The sequence below is a fragment of the Pogoniulus pusillus genome, chromosome 8 (genome assembly GCF_015220805.1).
Source record: "Pogoniulus pusillus isolate bPogPus1 chromosome 8, bPogPus1.pri, whole genome shotgun sequence".
Taxonomy (NCBI): Eukaryota; Metazoa; Chordata; class Aves; order Piciformes; family Lybiidae; genus Pogoniulus; species Pogoniulus pusillus.
The window spans coordinates 1078631-1106149 of NC_087271.1; the positions used below are offsets into that span (position 1 = coordinate 1078631).

Here is a 27519-nt window from a genome sequence, read left to right on the forward strand (position 1 = left end):
CCATCCACCCACGCAGGCATCCATCCATCCCCTCCCCACCTGGCCCCGGCCGCGCCCCGCCCCGCCCCCGCCTCTCGCGCACTTAGCGCGCCCGCCGCTGCCGCCCTGCATCCGCCGCTGCCGCCCGCCGAGCCGCGCACAGCCCAGCCGCGCACAGCCCAGCCGCGCCGGCCCTTTGCATTGTGGTCCGGCGGCGGGGGGCGAACATGGCCGAGAAGCAGAAGCACGACGGGCGGGTGAAGATTGGGCACTACGTGCTGGGAGACACGCTGGGGGTCGGCACCTTCGGCAAAGTCAAGAGCTGAGTACCGCGGCCGCGGGGAGGGGGTCGGGCTCGCCGGGCTGCTCACACCTCGCTCTGCGCCGTCCCTGCCCGCTAACGCGGGCCTCCGCGCCGGCCATCACCTCCCCTCTCGGCGGCTTTCTCACCGCCGCGGCCGCGCAGCATCCCCGGGGGGCGGCGGGGGCCAGCGGGCGGTGCGCGGCGCCTCCCCGGTGGGCACGGGGCGGGAGGCTGCCGCTTGTCGCGGCGGGGGAAGAGCAATGGCGAGGAGGGTCGCGGGCAGGTGCTGGAGGATGCAGACCTCGCCTTTCGGTAGCAGGGCGTTGAGCTGCCGCCGCTGCTGCTGCTGAAGCCCCCCCGGGGCTCCGAGCAGGACCCACCAAAACTTTCCTCCCGAACTGGGAGGGAGGCAGTGGGGAGGCTGGACAGCACACCGGGCACCGATAGGCATCCCTCCCCGCTCCGTGCCCAGCCTGCGGGCCCTGCCGCCGCTCGGCTGCCTCGTCCTTTCCCGTCATGGCCAGGTGGGCGTTCAGAACCGGATTGCCGAGGGGCTTTCTTCCACCGCCCCGGGAGTCCCGCAGCCTCCCCGAGAGCCGGGGGCGGCTCGCTCGGAGCTGGCACAGCTGCGGCAGGGCTGGAGGGGTCGGGGCCGGCTGGAGCCGTGCGCGGGGGTTCCTCTGTCGCTCATGCCGGAGCAGCCGCTCGCGTTTTCAAGGCAGCTTTGCTTTCGCTGACAGTGAGAGCTCCAAAACGTCTAATTCCGCCCCCCCTTCCCCTCGCCACGTGAATTCCGCAAGGAGGTGCGGATTTTATCTTTGAATCGAGCTATTAATCCCCTCCCCCAGAATTTACTGCCTTAAGCAAAACAGATACTGCGTTTCCAGGTTGGCAGTGAGTTCGGCTTGAGCCAAGGGAGCAGCTGTCCCCCTTGCCCCGCCGGACGGCGGCTGGGTGAAGGGGGTGAGGGCCCCACACTCAGCCACCTGAGTTCTAAAATAAGCCTAAATTGACAGCAGGTGAGAGAAACTGCCGCAACCGCTGGCGCTAACTCCACCTGTGACCATTAATCAAGCCCCTCTCTCTATATATATATATATTGCTGGGTTTAATCCCAAACCACAAATTTACTGCCTGGAGAAATTATCAAAATAAATACTTCTAACAGCGAGGACCATTTTAAATCACTCTGCTCTGTATCAGCAGACCTCAAAAACGCTGCTCCAAAGGCATTTTTTTTTCTTCCTCCCCCCCCTCCCCGCCGCCTTGCCGACCAAATTAACCCTGCCAACGATAGACTTTTGGGCTTAGCTGCCTTCTAGGAGCAACCTAGCACAACCCCCTCACCCCCCATGTGTGACCCCGACCTTGGTTCAAAGCTGTCAGTCGCCAAAGGAACACTTCAAATACCGTAAGAGATTTTCTAGCTCAGAATCCTTTATGGCTAAGCAGTAATCGCATCTAGAGAGAGATCTTTGTTGTTTTCCTCGGTGTGATTCTATATTGCTTACAGCTAGTGGGTAGAGGTGGCGACGAAGCTTAGACCTCCTATTGATACAGAAGTGTAGCATCTTAATCAAATGAGCTTCAGGAAAAAAACCTTTGTTCGCCCTGTTCAGCAAGAAACAGGACAAGGGCAGGAGATTTTTGCCTGATTGGTTCAAGTTTGCTCTTGTTGTGTGTCGTAATTGCTTTTCACTGAGGAGGCTGCTGCCATCGGTGATGTGTTCTTGTTCCTGGTGTGTTCTTTAAACTCTGCCTTGAACAAGCCTTTATCAAAGGCACTTCCCCCCCTTCCCCTTGCCTTACTCCTCATGCTTAAGGATTACAATGAAAGGAAGGATTGAGTGATGATGGGCTGCTAAACCAAGGCTTGAATTTGTGGCTGGAGCTGAGCAGTGGCTTTGAGACATCGGAAAGCAGATCTAGGATAGAATAAAAAAACCCTCCCGCTTGCCCTGTTGGGGATGTTCATGCTGGCTCAGCACTGTCTGGGCTCATCAGGGAATTGGTCCTCCTAACAACTAGCTTAACGCTGCAAGAAACAGTTTTAAGCCTGGTCAGTTCCTTGATCTCATTTACAGAGAAGACCACACCAAGGCAGGGGTGCTAAAAAATATGCTGGCAGATGAGAGCAGGATTTTGATGGCAATACTGAAGTTGTAGCTGAAAATGGTGCTAGAAATGGTGAGAAAATAACAGGAGAGGGGAAGGCAGCAGGAGTTCAGGTGGTGGGTGTGAATGTGGTGGGTGGAGGGGAGGACTCATGCCAAGGGTCAGCGCTGGTACACAGAATGATGCCAAATAGAGGGAGAGCTGGTGCTAGTTATTGTCTGTGTCCTCCAGGCCAAAGATAAGATTAGTTTGCAGAACACAGAGCTGTGGAAGTGTTGAGTTTAGTGAAGCAAAGAAGGAAGGAGGTGGTGTCTCCTCTGCTGGTGGCTGCTAAGAGCAGGTCACACAGGCTGCTGCTGGGCACATCCCACCCTCTGAGTCCCCAAAGGCCACAGCCCTTGCACAACGAGGTCCACAGTGGTTGCAGCTGGGAGAGCTTCAATCACAGTCCAGCAGAGGAACACAAATATTTTTCCACGTGGTGCCAGGCATGATGTCCCTGATGGCCACTTTGTGGTTTCTTACCCATGCTTGTTGGCCACCAAGGTGATCAATTTGTGGTCCCCCAAGGACCAGCAGTGCTCATGTTATGTTTGTGTTGGTTATGATGGCACCTTCATGGACTCGAGCTGGGGTCAGATCCCATTTTCCCAGGCACTGTACCACTGCTGCTGAAGGACAAACTGTGTGTTGGTGGGAGGATGAACTAAGGGAGATGGAACAGATGAAGGAGAAGGAAGGATGATATAAGATCAAGTGGCACTGGCACTGAAGTGATACAGCATTGCTAAATATAGACTTTGGATGGGTTTCATTTTTAACTTTGGGCTAAGATAAGGTCTGGCACAGCTGATGGGAAAGGAGTTTTCTCACCCCTCCCTAAACTTTTGCATTTCCCTAAAGCAGTTGCAACAGTATTGGCTGCTTGTGCTACCCGAGCTTCATCAAACATGCACCCAGAGGTAGGCTCTGTTGGTACCTGCTGTTAAAATCCACGTTGTCAAGGGGTTTTAATGACTATCTCAGCTTACTGTAGGATAAACACTCCTCCTCCTCATTTTTTCACTTATGAAAACAAACTAATCTGGGACTAGAAGGGTCTTCTTGCAGAAACAAATTCTATTTTATCTCTTCCCTTCTTAGTAGTAACTGATGTTGAATCATTCTCGTTGCCCAGGCAGTCGTACGTGCAAGGAGATGGGGTAGCAGATAAGGACTCTCACACTGTCTCTGCTGGTTCTGGTTTCTGGAGGTCAGGGTTGCCACCTAACCCTTATGGCAGAGGGGTTTATGCAGTGCAGTGAGCAATGCTGCTGCTCAACTCAGTGTTGGATCCATCTCCCCTGCTTGCCCCAGTGGAGTCCTGTGGTGGAGCTTGCCTGAGGACTTGCCTGGAAAAATGATGGAGTGGCTCTTTCTGCAGGGCATCTCGAGGCACTTGGAAGAGAAGGTGGTTATCAGGAGTGGTCAGCATGGATTTACCAAGGGGAAGTCATGCTTCACTAACCTGATAGCATTCTGTGATGACATAACTGAATGGGTAGGTTCAGGGAGAGCAGTGGATGTAGTCTACCTTGACCTTAGCAAGGCCTTTGCTACTGTCTCCCATGACATCCTAGTGAGCAAGCTCAGGAGGTGTGGGGTGGAAGAGTAGGCAGTGAGGTGGATTAGGAACTGGTTACAAGACAGAGTTCAAAGAGTGGTGGTCAATGGTGCCAGGGCCAGCTGGAGAGCTGTGACCAGTGGAGTCCTCAAGGGATCAGTGCTGGGTCTGGTGCTATTCAGCATCTACATCAATGCCATTGATGAGGGCACAGACAGACAGTCTGCTCAGCAAGTTTGCTGATGACACCAAGCTGGGAGGCTTGGCTGGTACAGCTGCAGGCTTTGCTGCCATCCAGAGAGAGCTGGGCACAGAGGAACCAAATGAGGTTCATCTGGAGAGGCCTGGAAGGCTTAAACGTGAATTTTGTTCTCTCTTTCTCTGCCTCTCAAGGCCTTCGAGTAGGCTTAACAAGCCACTGGGGACTGAGACAATAATATCTCTGTGTCTACTGCTTACTGTAAGCAAAGGCTGGATCACAAAACAGGCTGTTTATTTTTAATTGCTAATGGGTTTGAGCTAGCAGACCTTCACAGAGCTCCATGCTGTTTGCCATGGATGAGAGAGAGAACTGTTCAGCACTGGTATTAAAAACAGGAGTTACTCATTCTGGGCATAACCAAGTATCTTCCCCCCCCAGCATATAATGGAAACATTTCACAGCACACACCTGCAAAAAGCCAGAAAAGGGTTGTCTTGGCACAAAGGGTGGCAGAAGCTGAGGTTTTTCTTCCTAGTTGAGTGCTAAACCTCCTTGCTTTGCTGTTCTCAGTGTCCCAGTTAGTGGCTTAGCCTGTTGTAAATCTTTGCTGGAGCCGAATGAGTCAAAGGTGACTTTCAGAGTAGAGCTTCTTGTGCCCCCAGAAAGGAGAGCAGAGGTGCTCCAGCTGACCAGATGCTGCTGGTAGAGGGCTGGGTCTCAACCTGCTGAAGTTGTCTTGCACCCCTCTGTTGTGCCTCCCCCGCCCTCCTTGGTGTAGCACACAGCGTGCATACACCGTGGCAGCCTTGGCAAAGGGAGATCAGTGCCCTTGGTAAGATGACTGTTGGACAGCTTGGGGAGAATTGCTTGCAGTGAATTGAGGAGCCCACAGTAGAGCCTCAGCAGCCTTTTGTCCCCATGGCACACACTACTTTGCAGAGCCTTGCTCCAGCGACGGCTTCCTGCCACGGGGCAGGTCCAGCACTGCCCTCCTGTCCTCTGCCCAAGGATGCTGCAGGGAAGAGGCCTCCTTAGACTATTTACAGCACTCTCCTTGCACTGGCCGAGGGAATTATCTGCCTCCTCCAGCCCTCAGCTAATCCCTAAATTGCATCTCTACTGCAACAGCTGAGTTTATTTCCATTTCATTTAGTAGTTTTAAGTACTGCTGAGGAATAGAACGGACATGCAAAGTGGTGCTTTAATTTTTCAAGGGCAGTGAAGTGTTTTATTTTTAGGATGCTCTTACTGAGGAAAGAATCTCCAGCAGGTCTTATCTGGTGGCTAATAATAGTGACCTGGGGTGCCCTGAGCAGCGCTGCCCTGCCCTTCTTGCGCCGCTTTGCTTCTGATCAGCTCATTAGAGCCTCCAAAATTACAGAGCCTTAATAATGTAATGACAAGGTTTGCTCATGGTGATTAACTCCTTGCACTCTCTGTCATTACTGGCAGGGTAAGGCTCGTAATTAGAGAGCACAAATATTTACTGTAAGCAGGCTTTCTCTGCGGGCTGCAGGAGCCCATCCGCAGCCTGCCGCCGGTTTTGGTAGCGCCTTAAAAAGTGCTGATAAGGCCAGAGAGCCCTTTCGGACAGGAACATCTAACTGGGCAAGTTACCAAGCAGCTCCTGCTCTTAGTTTGCCATATAAACCCTGCTCCCTGGCAGCTTTGTGTACTCTGTTTAGCTCTGACAAACGGCTCAAGTTTGGGGTGCATTCCTCTTGTCCCGCACTGTTTAACGCAGCCTCCACCCCAGCAGGGGTGCAGCTCCCAGACCATGCTTAGTTTGTCCCCACCAGCAGCATCTCAGTGCAGCCAGTTGCATGTTACAGCAGCCCCTGCTGAACTTGGTGCCTTCTGCAAGCACAGGACTTGCTGCTGCAGCTGTAGAGCAGAGAGCCTGCAGCTTGGCACCCAGACCCCAGCAGCAGGCTGGGGGAAGTATAAATAGAAATGCATTTTAGTCATGCAAATCCTGCTGCAGCCCTCTCTGGGGCAGGGAAAATCCCTCTGTCCTGTGCTCTTTTTTGGAGAAGTGGGATGGCTTACTTTTAAGGCTTGAGTTTTATTAGGGATCAGGCAGAAAGGGGTCTGGGGATACTGGTAGGTAGTAGCTGAACAGCAGCCAGCAGTGTGGCCAGGAGAGCCACTGGCATCCTAGGCTGGCTCAGGAGCAGTGTGGCCAGTAGGACAAGGGAGGTTCTTGTGCCCCTTTGCTCAGCACTGCTCAGGCCACCCCTTGAGTGCTGTGTCCAGTTGTGGGCTTCTCAATTGCAGAGAGATGCTGAGGTGCTGGAAGGTGTTTGGAGAAGGGCAGCAAGGCTGGGGAGGGGCCTGGAGCAGAGCCCTGTGAGGAGAGGCTGAGGGAGCTGGGGGTGTGCAGCCTGCAGCAGAGGAGGCTCAGGGCAGAGCTCATTGCTGCCTGCAGCTGCCTGCAGGGAGGCTGTAGCCAGGTGGGGTTGGGCTCTGCTACCAGGCACCCAGCAACAGAACAAGGGGATAGAGTCTGGAGTTGTGCCAGGGGAGGTCTAGGCTGGCTGTTAGGAGGAAGTTGTTGTCAGAGAGAGTGATTGGCGTTGGAATGGGCTGCCCAGGGAGGTGGTGGAGTGGCTGTGGCTGGAGGTGTTGAAGCCAAGCCTGGCTGGGGCACTCAGTGCCATGGTCTGGTTGCTTGGCCAGGGCTGGGTGCTAGGTTGGGCTGGGTGAGCTTGGAGGTCTCTTCCAACCTGGTTGGTTCTAAGATTCTATTCTAACCAAGCATGCCACACTGGAGGTTCTCCTCTGCCATTTAATTCTATCTGTTTCCTGACTGATCTGGGGTTTTCATGCTGTAAATCCTTGCAAGTTAGCTTTGGGTAGAACTCCTCCAGTAACTCACTCTGGTGTATTTACTCAAGTGGGTTGTTGGGTTTTTTGTTGCAGATAAATTCCCTCCCTTCAAGGAGGACTCCCCAGGGAAAACAAAAAAGTGCAAAGATTTCAGCCCTTCATCTTTTTGCCTTTTTCCTTTGTTTTTTTTTTTCTCTTCCATGTTGGTTTTAGCTTACAAATCACAGGTGGCCTAAATCATAGAATCAACCAGGTTGGAAGGGACCCCCTAGATCATCCAGTCCAAAAATCAGGTGTGGGAGGCTTGTTACACTGTTTAGTGACTTTGCAATGCTCTCTTTTCCTAACAGTTGGTGAACACCAGCTGACAGGGCACAAAGTGGCAGTGAAGATCCTCAACAGGCAGAAAATCAGGAGCCTGGATGTGGTGGGGAAGATCAAACGGGAAATCCAGAACCTGAAGCTCTTCCGGCACCCTCACATCATCAAACTGTAAGTGCCTCTTTGCCTTGCCCCCAGCCTGCTCCTGCCTTTGCACAGCCTTCACATTCTGCCCTTGGCTTGGATGCAGGAGGTGGCTTCACATACTTGTCCTCAGCTTACTCCTCCCTTTGCTCAGGCTTTGCATTCTGACATTGGTTTGGCTTCAGGAGATGGTTTAGAGGGGTGGAAAATGTGGGGTGTGTGGTCCAGGTTTTCACGTGTTAGAGGCAAATGTTGCTTTTTGAGAGCCTCCCCCTAACTTGTGGGATGATGAAGTTGAGGTGTGAAGGAATGATGGAAGTGTTCCCCAGAGGTCCCTTCCTACCCCTACCATTCTATGAGTCTGTGTTTATTCTACTGAGAGCCAGAGTTACTGGAAGAGGTCAATATCCCTGCACCAAGTTTTGCTCAGCCAGTGCTGTTCAGTCCCGAGCACAGCTCCAGGCTGGGTGGAGAATGGCTGAGAGCAGCCCTGGGGGTCTGGGCTGATGCAAAGCTCCACAGGAGGCTGCAGGGGGAGTGCAGCCCAGACACAACCCTGTGCTGGGCTGCAGCCAGAGCAGTGTGGGCAGCAGGGCAAGGGAGGGCATTCTGCCCCTTGGCTCTGCTCTCCTCACACCCCACCTGCACTCCTGGGGGCAGCTCTGGAGCCCCCAGCACAAGCAGCACATGGAAGTGTTGGAGGCAGTGCAGAGGAGGCGACCAAGATGCTGAGAGGGCTGCAGCAGCTCTGCTGTGAGCACAGGCTGAGAGAGTTGGGGCTGTGCAGGCTGGAGAAGAGAAGGCTTGGAGGAGACCTTGGAGTGGCCTTGCAGTATCTGAAGGGGTCTAGAGGAGGGCTGTGGAGGGACTATTGACAAGGTCTGGTAATGAGAGGATGAGGAGGAATGGGTTTGAAGTGGCAGAGGGGTGATTGAGACTGGATGTTAGGAAAGGGTTCTTTGGTGTGAGGGTGGTGAGACACTGGCACAGGTTGCTCAGGGAGAATCTTTGATCACATTGGGTGTTTCTGTGCTGCACAACCACCCTGGAGGTGTTCAAGGCCAGGTTGGATGAGCTCTTGAGTGACCTGTTCTAGTGGGAGATATCCCTGCCTATGGCAGGGGGGTGGAACTGGCTGATCCTTGAGGTTCTTTCCAACCTAAACCAGTCTCCGATTCAAGCTGAAGTCTCTTTCATGCAGAGGCCATTAGAAAGGTGTGTAGAGAGGGTCTGGATTTTCCTGCTGTTAGGAGTTTGGGTTGTTTCTAGGTTTGGTTGCTGACTTTTTTTTAAGCTTCTTATCTCCAGACCTGAATCTGCTGAAAGTTGTGCCTGAGGAGTTGCAGCTCAGGCAGGCTCCTAGAGCGAAGCCTTGGCCTGCAGTCAATAGGCTTTAGGCTTTAATGGCCTGATTATCCAGAGCTTAAAGCAACATTATGTTGAATTTATTATTCAGACAGAAGTTTTCAAAGTTGCCCACTCTGATGAACCTGAGTTGGAGCTGTAAATCAGCACCTGCCCTCCAGCCCCTGGGGTTGCTCCTCAATCCCCAGTTTGTGCAGGCAGCCCACGTTAATGAGGCGCTCGGTAATATCTTTGGCATTTCTACAAAAGAAAGCTGCTGAATGGCAACTGTGAGGCTAAGTTGACATTTAGGTCAGCCTTAAAACTGGCAGGAGATAGAGCAAATACCTGGGACTTAGAGGCGAGGGAAAACAAATTCTCTCTCCAGGCAAATAACTAACCATGCAGCCACTGTTGACTTTAGAGTAACTTTGCAGCTCCCAGGGTTTATTGGAGAACAGATTGGCATTATTTCATGAAAAAGCCAGCAAGAGCCCTCAGCTGTGTACCCACAGCCCTGCAAGTTAAGTCCTGTTCACACATTTGTCAGAGTATTAAAGCCTAAAAGTGAAACCCACTTTAGCAGTGCCAGCGTCCTCTGGTGTGTGCTGCAGTGGTGCAGCGCAGTGAGCCAGGAGGAGACCGTGGGGCACAAACCTCCTCTTTCAGTAGCTTTTTACAGGCACCAGCACAGGTTGGGGCTGCCCTGCTGGAGAGCAGCTCCGTGGACAAAGACCTTGGAGTGCTGGTGGGCAGCAAGTTCTGCATGAGCAGCAATGTGCCCTTGTGGCCAAGAGAGCCAGTGGCAGATGGGGAGCATCAGGAGAAGTGTGGCCAGCAGGGCTGGGGAGGTTCTGCTCCCCCTCTACTCTGCTCTGCTGAGACCACACCTGGAACACTGTGTCCAGTTTTGGGCTCCCCAGTTCAGCAGAGACAGAGACCTGCTGGGGAGAGGCCAGCAGAGGGCCACGAGGGTGAGCGGGGGCCTTGAGCATCTCCCCTGTGGAGAGAGGGTGAGAGCCCTGGGGCTGTTTAGGCTGGAGAGGAGAAGGCTGAGAGGAGATCTGAGCAATGGGTACAGATGTCTGAGGGGTGGGGGTCAGTGGTTGGGCCAAGCTCTTTTTGGTGCTTAGCAGCAGTAAGCCAAGGAGCAAGAGCTGCAAACTGGAGCAGAGAAGGTTTCAGCTCTACAGGAGGAGAAACTTCTTTGGTGTGAGGGTGCCAGAGCCCTGGAGCAGGCTGCCCAGAGAGGCTGTGGCGTCTCCTTCTCTGGAGACTTTCTAAATCCTCCTGGATGTGTTCCTGTGTGAGGGGATGCTGCCTGGGCAGGGGGGGTTGGACTTGGATGATCTCTGGAGGTCCCTTCTAGCTTCTAAAGTTCTGTGATTCTGTTATCTAAAAGGAGTGGACATTTCACAGCAGTTCACAATAACTCAGGGCTCTGGGCTCAAAGCCCTGGGCAGACACGAGGCTGCTCCTCATGACCTTTGCAGGGCTCTCACCCATCTGCTTTGCTCATCTCTGAAAGCTCTTTGAGATCTGTTGGTTTGAGATTACCACCTCTGGAAATTCAGCTGTGAAAAACCCCAAGGCAAACAGCAATGTGTCTGAAAATAAAACAGAGAGAGAGGGGGGCTCAGCTGGTGCTGCTCTGAACTGCTGTAGCTGTGTTGACCTCAGCAGATCAGTGGCAGTTTGCAGCAGCTGGGACACTGCAGCCCCTCTGCAGCACACAGGCATTGGTTTGGGGTGAAAATGGAGTATACATTTTCAAGTCAGGGGTGGTACAGATTCTTTTGTCTCTTCTTTTTTTTCCTTTGCTTTGTTCTCAAATATATATATAGGTGAAATATTTGAGCATCAGCTCTTTGGGGTGCTCATGGTTGTCTTCTGCACCCTTCCAAAAGAAGCTCCTTCTAGTATCAAGAGTTGTTCTTTATCTTCTTTGTCCTTGGAAACCAGCAGAATCATAGAATGGTTTGGGTTGGAAGGGAGCTCCAAAGCTCATCCAGTCCAACTCTCCTGCAGTCAGCAGGGACATCAGGTTGCTCAGAGCCCTGCTGAGCCTCACCTTGAATCTCTCCAGGGCTGGGACCTTGATTATCTCCAGAGCCTCAACTATACCTCCCTGGGCAACCTGTTGCAGTGTTCCAGCACCTTCCTGGTGCAGAATTGGTTCCTAACATCCAATCTAAATTTCTTCTCATAGAATCACAGAATCATTGCCCCTCATCCTGTCACTGCAGGCCTTTGCAAATGGTCATAGAATCAACTAGGTTGGAAGAGACCTCCAAGCTCATCCAGCCCTGGCCAAGCAACCAGACCATGGTACTAAGTGCCCCGTCCAGGCTGGGCTTCAACACCTCCAGGCACAGTGACTCCACCACCTCCACTAAACCAGGTTGCTCAGAGCCCTGTTGAGCCCAACCTTGAATATCTCCAGGGATGGGACCTTGAATATCTCCAGAGCCTCAACTACCTCCCTGGGCAACCTGTTGCAATATTCCACCACCTTCATGGTGCAGAGCTTTTTCCTAACATCCAACCTTGTGGTAGGCTGTGGGGTCTCCTTCTCTGGAGCCTTTCAAGGCCTGTCTAGATGTGGTCCCCTGTGATCTGTGTTAGAGGGGATTGTCCTGCTCTGATGGGGGGCTGGACTCAATCTCTTTGGGTCCCTTCCAACCCCTAACATCCTGTGATCCTATGAAGCTACATCTCTTCTCATTTCAAAGCATTGTCCCTCGTCCTATCACTGCAGGCCTTTGCAAGCAGTCCCTCTCCAACCTTCTAGCAGCACCCTTCAGGTGTTGGAAGGCTGCTGTGAGGTCTCTCTGGAGCCTTCTCTTCTCCAGGCTGAACAACCCCAGCTGCCTCAGCCTGTCCTTGTAGCAGAGGCTATTGAGAAAGGCAGTTTGAAGGCTTATGCAGAGGACTGAGAATGTGAGAATCTGCATTTGCAATCCTTGCTGTGCCAAGGGGAGAACACAAACCCAAAAAGTCCATTCTGTGTAATTGAGGTTCCTGACGGAACATACAGGAGGCAGCACTTGAGCAGAACTTGTTCCTAACATCCAATCTAAATGTCCTTTTCATAGAACCAGCCAGGTTGGAAGAGACCTCCAAGCTCATCCAGTCCAACCTAGCACCCAGCCCTGTTTCTCTCAGATCATTGCCCCTCACCCTATCACTGCAGGCCTTTGCAAACAGCCCCTCTGCAGCCTTCTTGTAGCCCCCCCCCCATTTTCAAGTAGTGAAGGTCTCTGCCCCTGGCTAAGGCAGCCTCATTTCTGAAACTCTTGTTGCAATTCTTAGCCAAATTGTAAATGTGAAAGGCAGAGCAGCCCTAAAGTGTGGTAGAATTGTCTGGCAGAGATTCCAGGAGGATTACTTAAAGGCTTGAAGGAAAAGAGGGGGTCTGTAAAAGATCCTTTCATGGAGGAGTGAGAGATGATCCTTGAGACCAGAAGTGGCTTTTTGGGAGTGCAAAGTGATTGTAAGTGCAAGACCCACACAAATGCTTATGTGAATCATAGAATGGTTTAGGTTGGGGGGGACCTCAAAGCTCAGCCAGTTCCAACCCCCTGCCATAGGCAGGGACACCTCCCACTAGAACAGATTGCTCAAGGCTTCATCCAGCCTGGTGCTGCACAACCTCCCTGGGCAACCTGTGCCAGTGTCTCACCACCCTCACTCCAAAGAACCCTTTCCTAACATCCAGTTTCAGTCTCCCCTCTGCCACTTCAAACCCATTCCTCCTCATCCTCTCATTACCAGACCTTGCCAATAGTCCCTCCACAGCCCTCCTGGAGCCCCCTTCAGATCCTGCAAGGCCACTCCAAGGTCTCCTCCAAGCCTTCTCTTCTCCAGCCTGCACAGCCCCAACTCTCTCAGCCTGTGCTCACAGCAGAGCTGCTGCAGCCCTCTCAGCATCTTGGTGGCCTCCTCTGCACTGCCTCCAACACTTCCATGTGCTGCTTGTGCTGGGGGCTGCAGAACTGCCCCCAGGAGTGCAGGTGGGGTGTGAGGAGAGCAGAGCCAAGGGGCAGAATGCCCTCCCTTGCCCTGCTGCCCACACTGCTCTTGCTGCAGCCCAGCACAGGGTTGTGTCTGGGCTGCACTCCCCCTGCAGGCTCCTGTTGAGCTTTTCCTCAGCCCAGACCCCCAGGTCCTGTTCCTCAGGGCTGCTCTCAGCCATTCCCCACCCAGCCTGGAGTTGCAGCGACCCATATGAGGAGTCAACTTGAAGCCAAACGATCTGTTTAAAAGCCTTTCCTTGTTTTTAATGGTCTCTTTTTGGGTTGTTTCTGCAGGTACCAGGTCATCAGCACTCCAACAGACTTCTTCATGGTGATGGAATACGTCTCTGGCGGTGAACTGTTTGACTACATCTGTAAGCACGGCCGCGTAAGTGCCGGCAGTGCCGCAGCCCTGCGCTCCCGTGGCCAGGGGAAGCTGTTCAGAAGCAAGGGGAGGCTGTCTAGAAGCAAGGGGGCTGCTCCAGGCAGCATGGTTAAGGCCCAAAATAGCAGCTGCTTCCCAGCCCTTCCATCCGCAGCTCACCTTCCCCAGACTGCCCCCTTGGCTCCAGTTGGGATGTCTGAAGACCTTCCCAGGGATGTGGCTTATCTGAACAACGTTTTCAGACACCACTATGCCTGGGAAGAGAAGGCTGAGGGGGGGATCTTAACATCAGTGATATGGACAGAGGAATCAGTGCAGCCTCAGCAAGTGTGCAGAGGGCACCAAGCTGTGTGGCACAGTCCATTTGCTAGAGGGCAGGGATCCATCCAGAGGGAGCCGGGCAGGCTGCAGAGCTGTGCCCAGGACAACCTCATGGCATTCAACAAGGCCAAGTGTGAGGTGCTGCACCTGGGTGGGTGCAACCCCAAGCACAGCTCCAGGCTGGGTGGGAAATGGCTGAGAGCAGCCCTGAGGAACAGGCCCTGGGGGTCTCAACAGGAGGCTGCAGTGTGAGTGCAGCCCAGACCTCTGCCATGAGCACAGGCTGAGGGAGCTGGGGGTGTGCAGCCTGGAGTAAGAAGGCTCTGGAGTGACCTTAGAGCTGCCTGCCAATAGCTGAAGGGATCCTACAGGAAGGCTGCAGAGGGACTTCTCATCAGGATGTCTGGAGACAGCACAAGGGGCAATGGTTTGAAGCTGAGGCAGAGCAGGGTTAGACTGGAGCTGAGGAAGGAGTTCTTCAGTAGGAGGCTGGTGAGACTCTAGCACAGGCTGCCTAGGGTGGCTGTGGCTGCCTCCTTGCTGGGGGTGTCAAAGGCCAGGCTGGATGAGGCCTTGATCAGCTGAGGCTAGCTGAGAGGTGTCCCTGGGCATGGCAGGGAGGTTGGAGCAGATGAGCTCTGAGGTCCCTTCCAACCTGAGCCATTCTGGGATTCTTTAACTGATTTTTTTCTAGAGCCTCCTGTGTGAGGCATTCCTCTCTGCAGTGCTTTGTCCAGCCTCAGGCTGCATGTGCTGTACAGCAAAGCTGGTCCCACTGGGATGCAGGCTCTGGTGCCATCACTGAGTTGCTTCTGATAGGTCAGCTAAATGCCAGTTTCTCTCTGAGCTGCATCATTTGCACACCCTAGCACAACATAGAGGGCAAGGTGGAAATCTGCTTTGTTTCTGCTTCTGGTCACGACCATGCTGTGAACTTCTCTCTCAACATTTTGGCTCCTTGCTAAGCCAAACCTCTTCTTGCCAGCTCTGCAGGCAGACCAACCTTCTGTGGCTAGTGGGGTCTCACAGGGGTCAGTACTGGGACCAGTTCTGTTCAATAGATTCATCAATGACCTGGCTGAAGACAGAGGGGTCGTTGTCAGCAGGTTTGCTGATGGCACCAAACTGGGTGGAGTGGCTGCCACAGCAGAAGGTTGTGCTGCCATTCAGCTGCAGTGGGACAGGCTGAGGGTTGGGCAGGGAGAAATTCAACAAGGGCAAGAGGGAAGTCTGGCACCTGGGAGAGAACAGCCCCAGGGAGCAGGATAGGCTGGGGACTGTTGGAAGGCAGTGAAGGGGAAAAGGATCTGGGGGTCCTGGTGGATGGGAGGGTGCCCATGAGCCAGCAGTGTGCTCTGGTGGCCCGGAGGGGCAATGTGGATTAGAAGGGCTGTGGTGAGTAGGTCGAGAGAGGCTCTCCTGTGCCTTCACTCTGCTCTGGTGAGGCCACATCTGGAGTGCTGTGTCCGGTTCTGGGCCCCCCAGTTCAAGAGGGACACAGAACTGCTGGAGAGAGTCCAGTGCAGAGCCACAAAGATGCTGAAGGGAATGGAACAGCTCTGTTAGGAGGAGAGCCTGAGGGAGCTGGGGCTGAGAGCTTGGAGAAGAGAATGGCCTGAGAGGTGATCTCATGAATGCTTAAAAATGTGTGCAGGTGAGTGCCAGAGCCTGGAGCCAGGCTCTGCTGGGTGATGCCAGTGCCAGCACAGGGGCACTGGGTGCAAGCTGAGGCATAGCAAGTTCCATGTGCACACAAGGAGCAATTGTTTCCCTGTGAGGGTGACAGAGCCTGGCACAGGCTGCCCAGGGGGCTGTGGAGTCTCCCTCTGCAGATATCCAAACCCTGCCTGGCTGTGTTGCTGTGTGACCTGCTCTGGGTGCTCCTGCTCTGGCAGGGGTTGGACTGGCCGAGCTTTGGAGGTGCCTCCCAGCCGTGCCGTGACTGATCCCAGGCTTTGCCCCTGTGCTGCCTAGGTGGAGGAGGCAGAAGCTCGCCGCCTCTTCCAGCAGATCCTCTCGGCGGTGGATTACTGCCACAGGCACATGGTGGTGCACAGGGACCTGAAGCCAGAGAACGTGCTGCTGGACGCGCACATGAACGCCAAGATCGCCGATTTCGGTAGGTGACCCCCGCAGCCTGCCGGCTCCGCAGCCGCCCCCGGGCGCTCCCTGCCGCACCAAGCCCCCGGCCCTTTGCCTGGCCGCCGGCAGCTGCTTTGCCTGCAGAGCCTCCCCGCTGCAAACGCCAGCCCCGCGCCCACCAGCAGGCGTTAAGGCTGGAGCAGCAGAGTGTTTCAGTGTAAGGTGGAGCTGGTTTGTGTGCAGGGTGCAGCTGGCTCAGGCTGGGCTGCCTGCCTGTGCCCGTGTGTGCTTCGTGTGGGTGCCCCTGTGCTCTTGGCCTCACTTCACTGTGCCAATGAGCAGTAAAAGGAGTCCTTTAAGGGGCATTTCCAATTGGAGTCCATTGAAACTCCATTGTCTTTTCTCTGGGTAGAAAGCCCTTGGAGTGCTGGTGGGCAGCAAGTTCTGCATGGGCAGCAATGTGCCCTTGTGGCCAAGAGAGCCAGTGGCAGATGGGGAGCATCAGGAGAAGTGTGGCCAGCAGGGCTGGGGAGGTTCTGCTCCCCCTCTACTCTGCCTTGCTGAGACCGCACCTGGAACACTGTGCCCAGTTTTGGGCTCCCCAGTTCAGCAGAGACAGAGACCTGCTGGGGAGAGGCCAGCAGAGAGCCACGAGGGTGACTCTGGGACTTGAGCATCGTCCCTGTGGGGAGAGGCTGAGAGCCCTGGGGCTGTTTAAACTGGAGAGGAGAAGGCTGAGAGGAGATCTGAGCAATGGGTACAGAGGTCTGAGGGGTGGGGGTCAGTGGCTGGGGCCAAGCTCTTTTTGGTGCTCAGCAGCAGTAAGCCAAGGAGCAGCAGCTGCAAACTGGAGCAGAGAAGGTTTCAGCCCAACAGGAGGAAAAACTTCTTTATTGTCAGGGTGCCAGAGCCCTGGAGCAGGCTGCCCAGAGAGGCTGTGGAGTCTCCTTCTCTGGAGACTTTCCAAACCCTCCTGGGTGCATCCCTGTGTGAGCTACCCTAGGGGATGGATGGGGGGGGTTAGACTGGATGATCTCTGGAGGTCCCTTCCAACCTCTAAGGTTCTGTGACTCGTGAAACAGCTCAGCTACCACCTCAGTTCCAGTGACTCCTTTCCAGCCTCTGGCAGACCAGCTCAGTTCTGGTGAGTCCTTTCCAGCAGTGATAAATCCTCTGGATGATTCACTGGTTTCACAGCTCCACAGGGGGTGAATTATATCTCTCTTCCTATGTGCTCTGGGATTTGCAACTTACAGAGGCAAAATTAACGTGGAGTGAGCATTCCATGGTTGGATGTGAAAATGACTGCAATAATTTAAGTCAGCAAAGTGGAGTCCATCTGAACTGTCAGCAATTCCCCTCCAAATTGCTGCCTCCACCTGTTAGACCTGGACCTTCACGTCCTGTCCTCATCTTAAGGATGACAAAGACATGTTGGAGCAAGTCCACAGGAGGGCCACAAAGATGAGCCAAGGGCTGGAGCACTTCTGCTGTGAGGACAGGCTGAGGGAGCTGGGGGTGTGCAGCCTGGAGAAGAGAAGACTCTGGGGCGACCTTAGAGCTGCCTGCCAAGAGCTGAAGGGATCCTACAGGAAGGCTGCAGAGGGACTTCTCATCAGGGTGTCTAGAGGCAGGCCAAGGGGGAATGGTTTGAAGCTGAGGCAGAGCAGGGTTAGACTGGAGCTGAGGAAGGAGTTCTTCAGTAGGAGGGTGGTGAGACTCTGGCACAGGCTGCCCAGGGAGGCTGTGGCTGCCTCCTTGCTGGGGGTGTCAAAGGCCAGGCTGGATGAGGCCTTGAGCATCTGAGGCTAGCTGAGAGGTGTCCCTGGGCATGGTGGGGAGGTTGGAGCAGATGATCTCTGAGGTCACTTCCGCCCTGAGCTGTGCTGTGATCCTGTGATGTGCAGTAAGCATCTCTGCTTTTAGGGCTGTCCAACATGATGTCAGATGGCGAATTTCTGCGCACCAGCTGTGGCTCCCCAAATTATGCAGCCCCTGAAGTCATCTCTGGAAGGTAGGATGTGCCACTGCTGTGTCAGCATGTGGGCTTTACGGGTTTTCTTGGGCCTGGAAGCCTCCTCCCTGGGGATGTTGAAGGCCAGGTTGGACGAGGCCCCCTGCATCTAAGTCTAGTTGAGAGGTGTCCCTGCCCATGGCAGGGAGGTTGGAGTGGATGATCCCTGAAGTCCCTTCCTGCCTGAGGCATCCTATCACTCTATGAAGCAGCACTGCACATCTAGTAGAAGCCTCTGAATCCTTCCAACCTGTGCTTCATATTTGGGTGAATCTACTGGCAAAATCTCCTGGTTCTGGCATTTCTAGGTAGCTGTAGTAGCAAACCCTGCTTTGCTAGAAATGTTTCTTCTGGAGGAATTGGTAATAGCAGGTGCTGACTGTTTGTATTGCTGGTTAGGCAGGGTGCAAATAGTGGAGTTTCAGATGGAAAGGCTTTTCCACATCACCCTCTTCTCTCTAGGTTCTATGGTTTAGTCACTGCATGCAGAGCCTGATTCTTTCAAGGGTACAGGTAATAACCACTTGTTGAAAGCAAACCCAGCCTCCACGGTGCCCTTTTCCCACTGGCTGTCACTGCAGCTCTCCTGCAGCAATGCTGCTTACAGGGTCAGTGATGCTTGAGTTTCGTAGCCCTGCTGAGCACACTGAGCTGCCTTCTTCTCAAGGCTACAGCAGCCTACAAGAGCTGCATTTGCAGGGGATCTGTTTTTCCTGCAAGGCTGAGCTAGTGCCCAGCTCCTCCTGCCTTTGCTGGCTAGAGCAGAGAAGCAGTAGACCTTGACAGCTCAGGTTTCAGAGTCATAACAGTGCATCTCATTTGGCCTTAAGAGTGCTATCAGCTGCTCGGGCAATGCACTTACCAGCAGAGCAATCACACTGCCTGCCTCTTGGAACTGGGCATGAAGGCAGGGTCACATCCAGCTTATCACCTGCAGTCCCAAAATGGCTTTTGGTGCCATCCCTGGCCTCAGCAGGGGTGTTCTCACCCTTGGGCAAACAGAGCCAGTGTTTTGGTGGTGGTTAGGGAACTCCTGCGTGGCAGTTCTTGTGCACTGTGGTGGTGCTGTTCAGGAGGAGCACATGCAGGGTGCCGGGGGGTCCTGCTGGAGCATGTCCAGAGAAGGGCAGTGAAGCTGGTGGAGGGTCTAGGGAACAACTCCTACAAGGAGCAGCTGGGATTATTCATCCTGGAGACAAGGAGGCTAAGGGGAGCCCCCACTGCAGTCTATGGCTAGTACAGAGGAGGTTGTAGCAAGGTAGGGGTTGGGCTCTTCTCCTAGGGGATAGGAAATGGCCTCAAGCTGCACCAGGGGAGGTTTAGGTTGGCCATGAGGAAACATTTCCTTACCAAAAGGGCTGTCAAAGCCTGGAACAGACTGCCCAGAGCAGCAGTGCAGTCGCCATCCCCAGAAGGATTTAGAAGCTGTGTAGCTGTGAGGCTAGGGGATGTGGTTTGGTGGTGACCTGGCAGCACTGGGTTAGCACCAGACTTGGTGATGTTAAAGGCCTCTTCCAACTAACATGCTTCTACAAAAAGGCTTCTGCATTTCCATCTCAGCCTCTGTTTTGGTAGGGTGTTCCAGCCCCAGATCTCTGAGAGAGCTTCAGTTGTAGCAAAAAGAGAGAAAGGAAGCGAGCAGCAGGCAGCCCTGGGTGTTCTGACTGGGTGATGCCAGGGAGCACGACAGCAGCTTGGCAGAAGCAGGAGTTCTGGCATACCAGCACACAAGCCTCAGCCAGAAATAAACACTCAGAGTATCTGCTGCTCTGAGCGAACAGCGACTGCTGGCTGCTGAGCTCTTGGGCTGAAGGAGCAATCAGCCTGGCACACCTCTTGGAAATGTGAGGTTTGGTTTGTTGGAGGCTGTGGCAGAGGCAGGGAATGTCCAGGGCTGACCAGAAGAGCATGGGCAGCCAGTGCCAGCTCTGCCTTGTCACTTCTCCTTGCCCCTGAGTGCCCCTAGGCACGTGTGGCTGGGGATGTCCATGTGAGCAGCCCTGAGCTCTGCAGCCCTGGTGGAGCTCAGTGGTCCCCAGGTTGCTCGGTGAGACCTGCTGCCCAGCTCAGCAGGGCAATAGGGGCAACACCTTTCTGCTGTCCTTACAGGCTCTATGCTGGCCCAGAGGTGGACATCTGGAGCTGTGGTGTCATCCTCTATGCCCTGCTGTGTGGCACTCTGCCTTTTGATGACGAGCATGTCCCCACCCTCTTCAAGAAGATCCGAGGGGGTGTGTTTTACATCCCTGAATACCTCAACCGCTCCGTGGCCACTCTCCTCATGCACATGCTGCAGGTCGACCCCCTCAAGAGAGCAACTATCAAGGACATCAGGTTAGGCACGGTGGGATGGGATGGCTGTATGTGGGAGATGGCAGCCTGGCAGTGGCAGAGGGTGGTGGCTGACCTGAGGGTCATTTGCTGGCAGCTGGCTGGGGTAGCTTACAAGAGTAGTCAGCTAATGCAGCTGCTTTTTTTGTCCCAGATGGTTCAAGGAGCACTCCTGCACCTGTCTGTGCTGATGGAGAGGTGGGCAGGGGCTGCTGGCTGGCAGGGGGTGATGATGAACAGGGTGATGGGTTTATATACATTGACAATATGTATTTGTATATGTTTATATGAATATATATTTAAAAGACTCTTATATACATTTAAAATGCTCTTTTATGGCATTATGGAGTCCTGTGTGCAGTTCTGGAGCCCTCCAGCACAAGCAGGACATGGAACTGTTAGAGTGAGTTCAGAAGAGGGCCATGAAGATGCTGAGAGGGCTGCAGCAGCTCTGCTGTGAGCACAGGCTCAGAGTTGAGGCTCTGCAGCCTGGAGAAGAGAAGGCTTGGAGGAGACCTTGGAGTGGCCTTGCAGGATCTGAAGGGGTCTAGAGGAGGGCTGGGGAGGGACTATTGTCAAGGTCTGGTAGTGAGAGGAGGAGGAATGGGTTTGAAGTGGCAGAGGGGAGATGGAAAGTGGATGTTAGGAAAGGGTTCTTTGGAGTGAGGGTGGTGAGACTCTGGCACAGGTTGCCCAGGGAAGGATGTGGAGCACAGAGTCACAGAATGAAGGCTGAGGGAGCTGGGAGTGTTCCGTCAGGAGAAGAGAAGGCTCCAGGAAGAGCTAATGGAGGCTTTCCAGTAGCTGAAGGGAGTGTGCAAGAGCAGGTTGCCCAGGCAGGCCTATGAGTGCAGCAGCCATCACTATTGATTGCTCCCTTTTCACAGCCAGAATCTCATTCCTCTCACTAAGCTGTCCCAGCTAGGCTCAGACTAGCACGCGTGAGCGGCCTTAGCTGGCCCCGGCAGGGAGGGGTGGCAGCGAGTGCTCCCCTTCTCCCAGCAGCTGCCTTCTTCCTTCCCAAGGGAGCACGAGTGGTTTAAGGAGGAGCTGCCCAGCTACCTGTTCCCGGAGGACCCCTCCTACGACGCCACCGTCGTCGACGACGATGCGGTGCGGGAGGTGTGCGAGAAGTTCGAGTGCATGGAGTCGGAGGTGATGAACAGCCTCTACAGCGGCGACCCTCAGGACCAGCTGGCCGTGGCTTACCACCTGGTCATCGACAACCGCCGCATCATGAACCAAGCCAGTGAGTTCTACCTCGCCTCCAGCCCCCCCACCGGCTCCTTCATGGACGACAGCGCCGTGCACATCCCTCCCGGCGTCAAGCCGCACCCCGAGAGGATGCCGCCCTTGATAGCCGACAGCCCCAAAGCACGGTGCCCTCTGGATGCCCTCAACACCACCAAGCCCAAACCCCTGACTGTCAAAAAGGCCAAGTGGCACCTGGGAATCCGCAGCCAGAGCAAGCCCTATGACATTATGGCCGAGGTGTACCGTGCCATGAAGCAGCTGGACTTTGAGTGGAAGGTAGGCAGTGCTGGGGCTCCTAAGGGGCTGCTTCTCAGCAGCTGAATTGCGCAGGGAGCTTAATGTAAGTATGGTTGGAGCCTCCAAACACATTCCCCCTGCCTCGTGATCATCCCTCTGATGTCTCACTAATGCAAACAGGCAGAAGAGGATGAGAGGGGGATGAGTTTAAAGTGGCAGAGGGGAAATTCAAAGTAGATGTTAGGAAAGGGCTCTTGATGGTGAGGGTGGTGAGACACTGGCACAGGTTGAGGGTGGTGAGACACTGGCACAGGTTGAGGGTGGTGAGACTCTGGCACAGGTTGCCCAGGGAGGTTGTGGAGCACAGAAGCACCCAACGTGATCAAAGATCACGTTGGGTGCTTCTGTGCTCCACAACCTCCCTGGAGGTGTTCACCACCAGGTTGGATGAGGCCTTAAGCAACCTGTTCTAGTGGGAGGTGTCCCTGCCTATGGCAGGGGGTTGGAACTGGCTGAGCTTTGAGGTCCTTCCCAACCTAAACCATTCTCTGATTCCAAGATGCTGGCTGGGTTTTGGTATCTGCAGTGTTCATTTATGGCATGGAATGAGAGTTTTCCTTCTAAATGCTCTAAGCCTCTGCCTGGGAAGATGATTCTGCCTCCTTCAGCTGTGAGGAGGATAAGAGGAGCCAGTCACATTTCTAATTTTAGAGGCTGATTCCTTGCAAGGTCATCTCGAGTGCTCCAAACACAGTAACTCATTTTTCCTACTCGGGTCCTAGCAGAGTGTGCTGAAGTGACACGAGGGACATCTTGTGAAAGATGGACCAGTCAGGAGTGGGGCTTAGTTAAGAGCAGGAGTTTTGAACCCTGCAGTGCCCTCATGCAGAGCCCAACCCCACCTGGCTACAGCCTCCCTTCAGGGAGCTACAGGCAGCAATGAGCTCTGCCCTGAGCCTCCTCTGCTGCAGGCTGCACACCCCCAGCTCCCTCAGCCTCTCCTCACAGGGCTCTGCTCCAGGCCCCTCCCCAGCCTTGCTGCCCTTCTCCAAACACCTTCCAGCACCTCAACATTTCTCTGCAATTGAGTAGCCCAGAACTGGACACAGCACTCAAGGGGTGGCCTGAGCAGTGCTGAGCACAGGGGCAGAGGAACCTCCCTTGTCCTGCTGCCCATACTGCTCCTGAGCCAGCCCAGGATGCCATTGGCTCTGCTGCCCCCCTGGGCACTGCTGCCTCATCTTCAGCTCCTCTGCCTGGCTGCTCTCAGCCTCTCTGTCCCCAGCCTCTAGTACTGCTTGGGGTTGTTGTGGCCAAAGTGCAGACCCCTGCACTTGGCCTTATTCAGTCTCATCCCATTGGCCTCTGCCAGTAAGGAGAGTTTCAGCCCAGATCTTCGTCACCACAGGAGATACCCTCCCTGTTATGTGTCCCAGGGGTTCTACAGAATGAACTTCACTGTGCTGCTTTTTCAGAGCCTCCTAGCTCCTTATTGTTTATTGTATTAGATGTTCCCAGCCAGGTAGCACAGAGAGACCTGATTTCCTTGCAGCATCCAGGAGATGTGCTGTCTCCAGGCTACCTCCTACACCAGCCAGACATTTGTTAGCTGCGTGGTTTTACAGGGAGTGAATGAAGTTGATGTGTTTCTGGTACAGCTTCACACACCAAAGCCAGCTCAAAGTCTTCATGTAGGCAGTGGAGCTTATTTTGTAACAGGAGGTTTCACCATAGTCTTTCTCACCCTAAGAATAACCTGAGATGTGACTCCCTATCAAAATAACTTCCCTGGCTGTCCAACTGCTTTGTAAATATAGCAGGGAGAGAAGATCTCACTGCAAAGGAGATGTAGCAGATTGTGGGGTGGGGAAGCAACAAGAGGAAATCCACAGCTCGAGGCTGATTCACTAACACGGAATTTAGCTCCTGCTGGTTACTCTGCACAGCCTGCCTTGGTTTCATGGGTATGGTCCTCACATGTAGCTCCAGGGGTAGAGTTCTTGGCCCTTACAGCAATCCTGTGCTGGGCTGCAGCAAGAGCAGTGTGGGCAGCAGGGCAAGGGAGGGCATTCTGCCCCTTGGCTCTGCTCTCCTCACACCCCACCTGCACTCCTGGGGGCAGTTCTGGAGCCCCCAGCACAAGCAGCACATGAAGTGTTGGAGGTAGTGTAGAGGAGGCCACCAAGATGCTGAGGGCTGCAGCAGCTCTGCTGTGAAGACAGGCTGAGTTTGGGCTCTGCAGTCTGGAGAAGGCTTGGAGGAGACCTTGGAGTGGCCTTCTGAAGGCCTACAGGAAGGTTGGGGAGGGACTATGGATCAAGGTCTGGTACTGACAGGACGAGGAGGAATGGGTTTGACCTGGCAGAGGGGAGACTGAAACTGGATGTTAGCAAAGGGCTCTTTGCAGTGAGGTTGGTGAGACGCTGGCACAGGCTGCCCAGGGAGGTTGTGGAGCACAGAATCACCCAATGTGATCAAAGACCCATTGATCAAAGATCACATTGGGTGCTTCTCTGCCCCACAACCTTCCTTGGAGGTGTTCAGGCCAGGTTGGATGCAATCCTTGAGCAACCTGTTCTAGTGGGAGGTGTCCCTGCCTATGGTAGGGGGTTGTGACTGGCTGATCCTTGAGGTCCCTTCCAACCTAAACCATTCTGTGATTCTATATGGCTGTTGCTGCTGGTGAGGAAGAAGCCAAACATCAGTCTGGTGCAGATGGGTCCCAGCAGCCTCTGCCAGCATCTGGTGAATCAAAACCCTAAGAAGCATTTTTGGTGCTAGGAGGGCGCAGGATAGGAAGCAGTTTGCTTCATCTCAAAGGCATCCTAGAAGCTGTCTTCTACCCAGAAGATGTCCTGCTAGTGGCTAGAAAAAGCACATTAGGGAAGAACTGTTCTTCTTGCTGCTGAAAGCAAGCCTCCTGTTGTAGGTGGTGAACTCCTACCACCTCAGGGTGCGCCGCAAGAACCCAGTGACAGGCAATTATGTCAAGATGAGCCTGCAGCTCTACCAGGTTGACAACCGCAGCTATCTCCTGGACTTCAAGAGCATCGATGGTAAGTGGGGGGCATGGTGCTGCACGAGATGCCCAAAGCAGGACACGCTTCGGAGTTTAAAACCAGTATTTAACTCTTTCTTTGTGCTTTGAGGTGCTTGTTGCAGCTGTTTGAAGTCAGCTGTTGGAGTGCCAGTGCACAGCAGGTTCTCCACGGGCCAGCAATGTGCCCTTGTGGCCGAGAAGGCCAACAGCATCCAGGGTGGGGCCTTAAGAAAAGTGTGTCCAACAGGTCTAGGAGGTTCTCCTCCTCTACTCTGCCCTGGTGAGAGCATACCTGGAATATTGTGTCCAGTGCTGGGCTCCCCAGTTCAAGGAGACAGGGATGTGCTGGAGAGTCTGGTGGAGAGCTAGGAGGATGACTGCAAAACTTGAACTTCTCTGCTGTGAAGAAAGACTGGGATATCTGGGGCCATTTAGTCTGGAGAAGAGAAGGCTGAGAGGGATCTTATCAGTGTCTATAAATAGCTGAGGGGTGGGTGTCAAGACAAAGGTGCCAGATTGCTTTTGGTGCTGCCCAGTGGCAGGACAAGGAACAATGGGTACAAGATAGAACACAGGAGGTTCCACCTCAATATGAGGAGACACTTCTGTATGGTGAGGGTGCCAGAGCCCTGCAGCAGGCTGCCTAGAGAGGCTGTGGAGTCTCTTTGTCTGGAGACTTTCAAACCCACCTGGATGCATTCCTGAGTGGCCTGCCCTGGGGGATGCTGCCTTTACAGTGGGGTTGTGCTGAATGATCTCTGGAGGTCCCTTCCAACCCCTAACATTCTGTGTCTCTGTGACAGCCTTTCTGAGCCACTTGCCACCTCCCAACACTGCAGCTTTGGCAAGGCACTGGTACTGCAGATGCCAAGCTAATGCCCCTTTTATCTGCTTTTTTCCATACCCAAGATGATGTGATGGAGCAGAGGTCTGGCTCGTCCACCCCTCAGCGCTCCTGCTCCGCTGCTGGCTTGCACCGGCCAAGGCTGAGCATCGATGCTGCCGCAGCTGCCGAGTGCCAGTCCCTGATGGGCTCTCTGAGCGGCTCCTTTGTCGGCAGCATCCCCTCGGTGCCACCACGCCTTGGCAGCCACACCATGGACTTCTTTGAGATGTGTGCCAGCCTCATCATGGCCCTGGCTCGCTGACAGTCGGGGCCCGAGGCACTGGTCCCTCTGCACACGGTATTGCACTGTGAGGACCTGGTCCTTGTTTCTTCTGCTTCGTTGTTCCTCCTCCACCCCTCACCACTCCACAGCCTGCAAAACAGAGCCAATTCCTGGACCCAAAGCATTCTCCTCTTTAAGAAGGCACTGAGGAAAGTAAGAACAAGTCCACCTCGCTGGTTATACCGTGGTGAAGTGGATCCAACACCCTTTCTTTCCTAGTGAGCCAAATGGGAAGTGTTGGCACGGCTGTGAAGTAGCAAATGTATCACTGAGTGTTTGGAAAAGGCCTCCCATCCTGAGTTAATGGAGCCATGGCCAAGCTTTCTGCCATGCAGGTAGCATGCAGTGAGGTTGATGCTGCAGAGCAGGGGCAGGATGGGCTAAGCCAGGTCAGAATGGTCAACCAGGAGCTACACAAATGCAGAGAGGTAACGAGAGAGCTCTGAAGTGTTCACTCCCCAGGTGCTGAGGGGGCTGCTGGCCTCTGGTAACATTTTCCTCCTAAAAGTAGCAGCTGCTGAGATGTTTCTGCACTGGTGCAATATGCCCTCCCTTCCCTCTTGATTTTTTTTCCCTCTGCTAAATCTGGGGAGGGGAGGTGGAATGTGCAAAGGTCCCCTTGCAAACGGCTTGTGGGAAAGCCTCCACATGGCAAATGTCTGCGGAGGAGTGCCCCATGAGACTCTTTCTTTCCTCCTGCTGATAGCCCTGGACAGCACTGACAAAGGTGAAGGCTGCTTGCCTTTTTTCCCCAGCCTTTAATCATCATCTCCCCACCAACCTGCTCACCCTCCCGTGAGGTGAGCCCACAGAGGTCCCGATGCCAACAAGCCACCCAAAAGCCACCTGGCTTCGCCTGGTGGTGGGGATCATCACCGCCCGAGCGCCGGCAGCATCGCGCAGCTCTGCAGCGTTTACTTCTCGCCTTGGCCTGTTGCCACCACCCTAACCTCGCTGCCAGATCTGCCTTCCCTGCCCACAGCCTGGCACTGCCAGAGCCTCACTTTTCACACCGAAAGGCTCCTCGGTCCCGCTGCTGTCACCGCCTGCCAGACTGGGACCTTCAGCTCCGCCCAGCAGGCAGCGATCCCTGGAGTCAAGAGTTTTGCTGCTGCTTTACTACTGCCTATCTGCAGGGTGTAGGATTCTGTTTTCTAAGACAAACTACAGGGATTTTTAAGGTGAAATTCTTCTTCTCCAAGGGTAAACCCAAAGCCTGCCTGACTCTTTGGGTTTTTTCTATGCTTAGGTGGGCTGGGTCTAAGGGGCAGCCTTAGCTTTGCTGTGGCATTTAACTCCAGTTCAAGGAGCAAATGCTTTAGGAAAACGTTGCCAAAATATTCCTAAGTCATATTTTTTTTGTTATTTCTTATTTTTATCTTCTTTTTTGGGGTGGGGGGTGGGGCTGTGTTTTAAGAAACAAAGCAAAAGAGCTCTTGCTAGTCCCAGCTTTAAGATCATTTTAATCCCTCTCTTTTGATAGCTTCTAAAGCCCCATCAGAGGTTTGGGGTTGTCTTTTGTGAGCAGTTGGGGGGTTGGGTTTGTTGTTTGTTTTTTTCCTTTGGTACAGTTGCACTTTAATTTATACTTTCTATGAGAAGCAAGGGAGAGAATTACACCTTAAGCCTTTTGTACTAATCGTTTTAGGTACTGAAGACAGATCTGAGGTATTTTTGCCATCTACTGGCAGCTTAAATGGACATTTTCAGCTTGAAGTCAGCTTGGCTTCTTTAACCACACAGAATTGCCTTACTTTTGTTACAGGGTTATGCTTGGATTTTTTTCACTGATGTGACTTACACAGCTCAAATTTCTTCCTTTTTTTCTT

General features: G+C 53.8%; 1 protein-coding gene across 2 annotated transcripts; it reads left to right on the forward strand.

Annotated features, from left to right (window-relative positions):
- The first annotated feature begins 125 nt into the window (after window positions 1–125).
- Window positions 126–27519, forward strand: PRKAA2 (protein kinase AMP-activated catalytic subunit alpha 2). Of its 2 annotated transcripts, none has more exons than XM_064146925.1 (9): window positions 126–300; window positions 7383–7524; window positions 13152–13245; window positions 15538–15682; window positions 17572–17659; window positions 19769–19993; window positions 21016–21520; window positions 24411–24537; window positions 25431–27519. In XM_064146925.1, the coding sequence occupies exons 1-9, from the start codon at window positions 207–209 to the stop codon at window positions 25667–25669; spliced, it is 1659 nt and encodes a 552-aa protein (XP_064002995.1). In that variant the 5' UTR covers window positions 126–206; the 3' UTR covers window positions 25670–27519. The 2 variants fall into 2 exon arrangements, with proteins under 2 accessions (XP_064002995.1, XP_064002996.1); XM_064146926.1 differs by lacking the exon at window positions 25431–27519 and adding an exon at window positions 24769–25392.

Coding starts and splice junctions, on each gene's coding strand:
- PRKAA2 (XM_064146925.1), top strand. CDS start 207: ATGGCCGAGAAGCAGAAGCACGACGGGCGGGTGAAGATTGGGCACTAC. Junction 17,660..19,768: donor CCTGAAGTCATCTCTGGAAG/GTAGGATGTGCC, acceptor CTGTCCTTACAG/GCTCTATGCTGGCCCAGAGG. Junction 19,994..21,015: donor GCAACTATCAAGGACATCAG/GTTAGGCACGGT, acceptor TTCCTTCCCAAG/GGAGCACGAGTGGTTTAAGG.